This window comes from Rhea americana, unplaced genomic scaffold (genome assembly GCF_003343005.1).
Source record: "Rhea americana isolate MKP2758 unplaced genomic scaffold, rheAme1 scaffold_221, whole genome shotgun sequence".
Taxonomy (NCBI): domain Eukaryota; kingdom Metazoa; phylum Chordata; class Aves; order Rheiformes; family Rheidae; genus Rhea; species Rhea americana.
Genome location: NW_028186333.1, coordinates 911,964 through 917,786, shown reverse-complemented (window position 1 = coordinate 917,786; position 5,823 = coordinate 911,964). Strand labels below are relative to the sequence as shown.

Below are 5,823 nucleotides of genomic sequence, written 5' to 3'. Positions count from 1 at the left end.
AAAATATTTTTAAATGGCCTGTCTCCTTCTGAACATGGCAATTAAAATTCATGCATTACTTAATATGAGGATGAAAACATAGTATTTGCCAGTTCACACCGGCAACTGTCAAAAGCAGTTCAAGTCACTACAGCAATTCATTTCCCTTTTGCTTGAAAGCTAAGTCTCTATTAAATAGCTTCAGAGTTACCAAAGCCAGATTTAAACCAAGCTAATACTGTGCTGATAGAACAAAAAGCCTCTCTACCTCCAAACATTTAATAGTTTCAGTATCGTAATGAACTAAAAGTTCAAATTTCCCAGCTGCACTGTTCCGACAGCATTAGAAGGAAAGAGCACAGAGGAAGTCAGAAGGGGCTGAGCAACTTGCAAATGGAAAAAGGTATAGGCTAGTACAGTAATTGCAATGGCCTCAATGTCACCAGCTGCTGATCTATTTTTGCAGGATATTATGGAAACTATCYGACTTTGAGATTTTTCCTTAGTATAGGAATACCTAGTTCCTAGCCATAGATGCAGCTTGATAGMAGCTTAAGTTCACACTGCAATGGACCTCCCGGCCATATAGCCCCCTACCTTGTGTTACCATGGGTGCTTCTTCACTCCCCTTACTTCTCTGAATTAACCACTTCACAGAGGTATACCTGCAAACTTTGCTGTATGGACAAATCCTTCCTGATTAAGATCCTAACCTGGCTCTCCACAAGGCCAGGCAAGTGCCAGCCAGTGCGGGTGCAAGGAAGGGGGCAGGAATGCGTGGGAGAAGCAAGAGGGCTGGGTTGCACGAATGACAGCGCAAACTGCAGTGAGCCACAGCCTGACTTACAGCAGACCTGTTAAACCATATGTTTACAGTTTCTGCTAATGAATCTATTAAATCCTTAGGAGACAAGAAAGTACATTCAAAATTAYTAAGCAAAGTGAAGATCAACCAGAACATAGCGCTCCGGTTTTCAAAGCTTAATGTAGTTAAAGGTTAATGGAAGACAGCTTTCCTTTGGACCTGACAGTTTATTGCGTGTGGCTGATTTCACCATTTCCTCTGTACCGCCACTCTTTTCCTTTCTTGTTTGAAGTTTAAAAAAAAACAGGAAAGTAGTTACGAAGTCACAGGAATTATCAGGGGATTAGAGGGAGTATAATAGTCTAGAAAAAAACTCGCTTGTTTTTGTGATTAGATTGCAGTTTGACACATTCTTTTAACACTGCTAGCAAATATGCAATTATCTCAACAATGGAAAATCGCRGTGCAGTTTGACATTCTTGTCAGACACGTTGTTCAGTTCCATGAAGTACTCTGGTTGCCAACAGAGTTTCTACCTAGTATTAACTTATTGCAGCACTATCACTCTGTAGTAAAGATTACCTTTGCACTTGTTAGATAACAGGTGGGTTTTAGAATTTTATCATCGTAGATCAGCGCACCTTCAAGAGGTTAAAATTCAGAATAGTCTYGGTAAAAGTAGTTAAGCATAGCAATCATCTGGACAAACCCTAGCAGCTCAAGTGTTAAGGTATGATCAAAGCCAGCTGTTAATATTGACAGCTCCCAGATAATGCTTTTAACACACACATTTGAGCTCATGCAGACTTCTGTGGTAGATTCCTGTTCAGTTAGAAACAGCACAGTGGCATTGCAAGATATTATTAAGCCCCTACTACACAGTAGCCTCAGTACTTTATTCCAGAGGTGCTGAGCAGATTTTTGACAGAACTCATTGCCAACAAATTCTGAATTTCTTAGCAGCTATCCCATTTCAAGTGAGCTGATAAGAAGTTACTTTAAATTTTTGTGCAGAAACAAGCAGGGCCTCTTGAAAACAAGACAAAAATCCAACAGCTGAATTACTTCTCCCAGCTATTTCAGCTCTGTCCATTCCTTTCTCTGCAGGGAAAGTGTGAGAGGCTGGGGTAGCTTTTGTCCAGGGGCTCCAACCTCACCACCTCAACTTGTGGAGCAAGCCAACAGCCAGCTCTCTCCTCTGTTTGACCAGGCAGTCTGCCCTCAACCCTGTGGTCAAAGCTAGTGCAAGTGAGAGGAAATACAGGAGAACAGTTCACCTTGTTAATCTGGCAAAGAAATGCTTTCTCTCTGGCTGGATCAGTTTTCTCCTGGCTGCAAGCTGAATCTGCCTTCTGGAGGGACAGATGGGCACCAGAGAAGAGTCCAGAGCAGGGCCTTCTCCTGGTGACAGCAAGCTGTTACAACAGCTCCAGCTGTGTCATGTTACTTCGCACTTGCTCTAGTAGCAGGAATGCAAGCATAACCTTGTTGGTCATGTAATCAGCTAAGCATGAGCCTAAACCTCCCCCCACCTCCTCCTCTTTTTCCTCTTCCTTTTGGACAAACAGAAAAGAGCAGCAGCTCAGGCTGAAGCTACTTTCAGCTGGTTGCTCAATAGATGAGTCAGGGGCTCAGAGCTCACAAGCTAAACCTCACTTCAACTGATAGCTCAACTATATGGAGTTTGAACTACATCAAAGGGGTCTCCAAGAGGTACTTCAGAGAGCTAAATGTATAGCCACTTGGTTAGCTATACCAGAATCCACACTTCCACCAAGGGGTGGGAGGTAAAGGGAATTAAAAAAAGATCTATTCATGATGTTCCCAAATATCCAAATCCACTAGGATGTTTTCCTCCAGCTAATTAAGAGGTTCTGAGTAGTTCATATACCAACCATAGCACAGCACAGCATAGCAGAACTTCTCACTCCTACAATAAACCCAAGAGTAAGATAGTATCTCTTCATCTGTAGTACTATCTTATCCCAGGAAGGAAGAGAACCATCTCTAAGCCAACAACTGGAACAAGAACATACGCAAAAGTAGTTTTAGGCCAGTTCCAAGAGCTTAGACTAAACTCTCAAAGATCAGTCATTTCATATAACTGGATAGGAATTAAATTTCTTTTTTCTTTCCACCTCCAAAACAACAATGAAAAGGAAGAAGCAGCAAAATTAGTATTTTCCTCCATATGATTCTCCTCTCTTCCATCTCTTTTATACTCTTCTCTTTTGTAAATAATCATTCCCATTATTCTCAGGGAAACCATTTTTAGATCCGAAGCAAGCTKTAAAATAGCCCAAGAGAAGCATGTATGTATGTCAGGCTTCCTCTCATTAAATTTTACATAGAGAAAGTACACCTGAATTTTAAAAAGTAGCAGTATGAAAACATTTGAGGAAAAAAACTAGGCCAAAACATTTAATTATAAGAGCTACCAAAATTGAGGTGCTTAATATATAGTAATTAGAAGACTGAAAATTCAGCAGTAAGAATTTCACACACAAATTTCACAATTTCATATTGGATGAAAAGCATCCAAAAATTCCGTATCATATTAAAATCTTTAATTAGTTCCTTAGTAGAGAAAGGTGTTCCAACCAAGAGTTTAAGAAAATAAATCTAAATTAGAAGACAAAAYTGAGCAAGAGCAGACAGCTGCTTTTGCAGAGTTGAACCAGACTTGAACTCAACAGTAAAGCAGTATTTTTAGAAGAAATGAGAGACAGCAGATACTATCCACAAGAAAAGAGAATATTATGCTTCTGGCAGCATACTAAGACAACTAAGTACTTTTTTGTATACCAGACTATGAAGTCATTTTATGTTGGAATATCTAAAATGAGATTGATATCAACTTTGGAACATTAGATATAAACACAAAAAGTAAAACCACTCTACTGGAGTATGCATCAGCTATTATAGCAGAAATCCATAATGATACCACTTCCTTAAGTTCATATTTTTCTTGCTTTGAAACTTTCAAAGCAGACCAAAACCTTCAGTAAACTGCTGACCTTATCAAGTCATTATGCACGTCTAACAGACAAATAAGCACTAAAATACAGTTTAATTCCACTCTAAAAATCCAAATGCAAATCTAAAATTTAATGGCAAGCTGATAAGTTTAAGATAGCACCAACAATGCAAGATTTGTTGCCCTTTCAATAAGCACAACTATTACCATCCTGTACTTTACTCTTAACAGTTGAAGATATCTATCCTTTACATAAATCCAAGGAACATAAATGTTACAAAGCATAACAAAGCAAAGTCGTATAGATTATCTGATAAAACTAGTCTTTTCTGCAAGAGCAATACTTGGAGTATATACTTGGAAAGGTGCTCAGCCCTTAAGGACTCTTTGCCTACAAGCTTTTAAAAATTCCTTTTCAGGAAAGGACATGAAGCTGCAAAGAGATGTTAAGACCCAGCGTTAATTTTTCCTATCCAGCTAATACCCACAGCAAGTTTTCTGCTACCTCCAAGGGAAAAGAGATAATACTTACAGAAAAAGAAACTATTTATTTTATTTAATAAAGGTAACCACATTTCTACCTGACTGTTCTGCAATTTTCTTGGAAGTATTTCTACATTACAAATATGTACATATTAAGGTATATTAAAATGAGCACTAACATAAGGACATTCTGTTATAACTCCATCATTAATTGGATACCTGTAGTAAATACAAAAAGTTGCAATTTAACAGATGTTTAAAAATAGAGATCGTAGGAGGAGGAAGATGTAGGACTGCAGAAATTGGAGTGGAAATACAGACGTTATATATCAGCCTATTAATACACTCAGAAGCCCTTGTTGAGAACAGCTCAACAAATCAAAGCCAAAATGAATTAACTGAGAGTTTTACCAAAGACTGTAGATGCTGTATCACAACTGTTAATGCTTCAAACTTCTGGTTACTGCTTGACAGGAATTTCTTCAGCTGCAGGATAATTCCACTTTGGTTTTCACATTTTGTTTTATATTGTGCCAATTCAGCTGTTTTTGTCCCGTGTGAATGCACATCTGTGGAGGTCTGTGTCTGTATGCATGAGTTTTTTGGACTCCGCTGCTTACCCTTGTCAACTAGAAAAGAGGGAGAGAAAAAAAAATATTTTACATTTTACATTGAAGTTGTACAAAAATTTAAAGACATACAGAAGAAAAGTTATAAACTCTTCCCGAAACACTGAGAAAAAGGGTTACTTCAATAGCACTTTAGAGCTGACATTACTAGCTCATACAGTAACTTCAGAAATGAAGTGCGAAGCATTATACAAATCTTGCAAGTATTCTTTCATTTACTTTTCAGCATACATTTTAGCACACTGTGCTTTGAATCAATATTTATATAATATGCCAGTTTTTGTCATTCTACTTATATAATGATTGATGAAGAATGCCTAATGACTTATTTCTATCCTAAGAGTCAATGACTTCTGCTTGCAACACGGATTTCATATTTTCTGCATTCTACTATATTACTGAATAGGAAAACATTCTCCCTACGTTTACTCGACTTACTTTCCTTTGAGATTTACATTTTAAGAACTCCACTCTGTTCAGCTCGGATGTGTTCCACTAAACATAGCTCCTGCAATATTTTTCAGTGTCGGCAGTTTTTATCAGAGATGATACTTTAGAAAACTCTAAAATGTATTTCCAGCTTACCCTGCGTAGTCCAATAATTACATAGTTTATGTAATATTCTTAGTTATGTTGCAACCTCAATCACTTCACAGTGCTCAATCATGTCATGTCAGAAGAAACCACGTTACATAATCCAGCATTAGATTCGTAAACACTACAGATACTGGTTTTCTCTCCTGCCTTCAGTTGGAAAACTGCAGATAGGGCTAGTCTTCCTCTTTTGATCACACAGGGAACAAACACTTTTGCAATAAAAGGATGATGCAATACATAAGTATCCCTAGGCAGCTTAATGAAAACATCTGAGCAGATTACTTTGTGCAGTTTCAACTTAACAAGATTTCTTCAAGATAAAGTGAAAAAAAACTGAGAGCTAGTATTTGGAG

General features: G+C 37.9%; 1 protein-coding gene across 5 annotated transcripts in view; it reads right to left on the bottom strand.

Moving 5' to 3' along the window:
- Window positions 1-5,823, bottom strand: part of MTUS1 (microtubule associated scaffold protein 1) — a 124,525-nt gene that overhangs the window by 31,469 nt on the left and 87,233 nt on the right. For all 5 annotated transcript variants that reach the window (XM_085305503.1, XM_085305504.1, XM_085305508.1 and 2 more), the window contains one exon: window positions 4,656-4,873. In XM_085305503.1, the coding sequence (XP_085161629.1) occupies window positions 4,656-4,873 (218 nt within the window). The remainder of the gene's footprint in view (window positions 1-4,655; window positions 4,874-5,823) is intronic.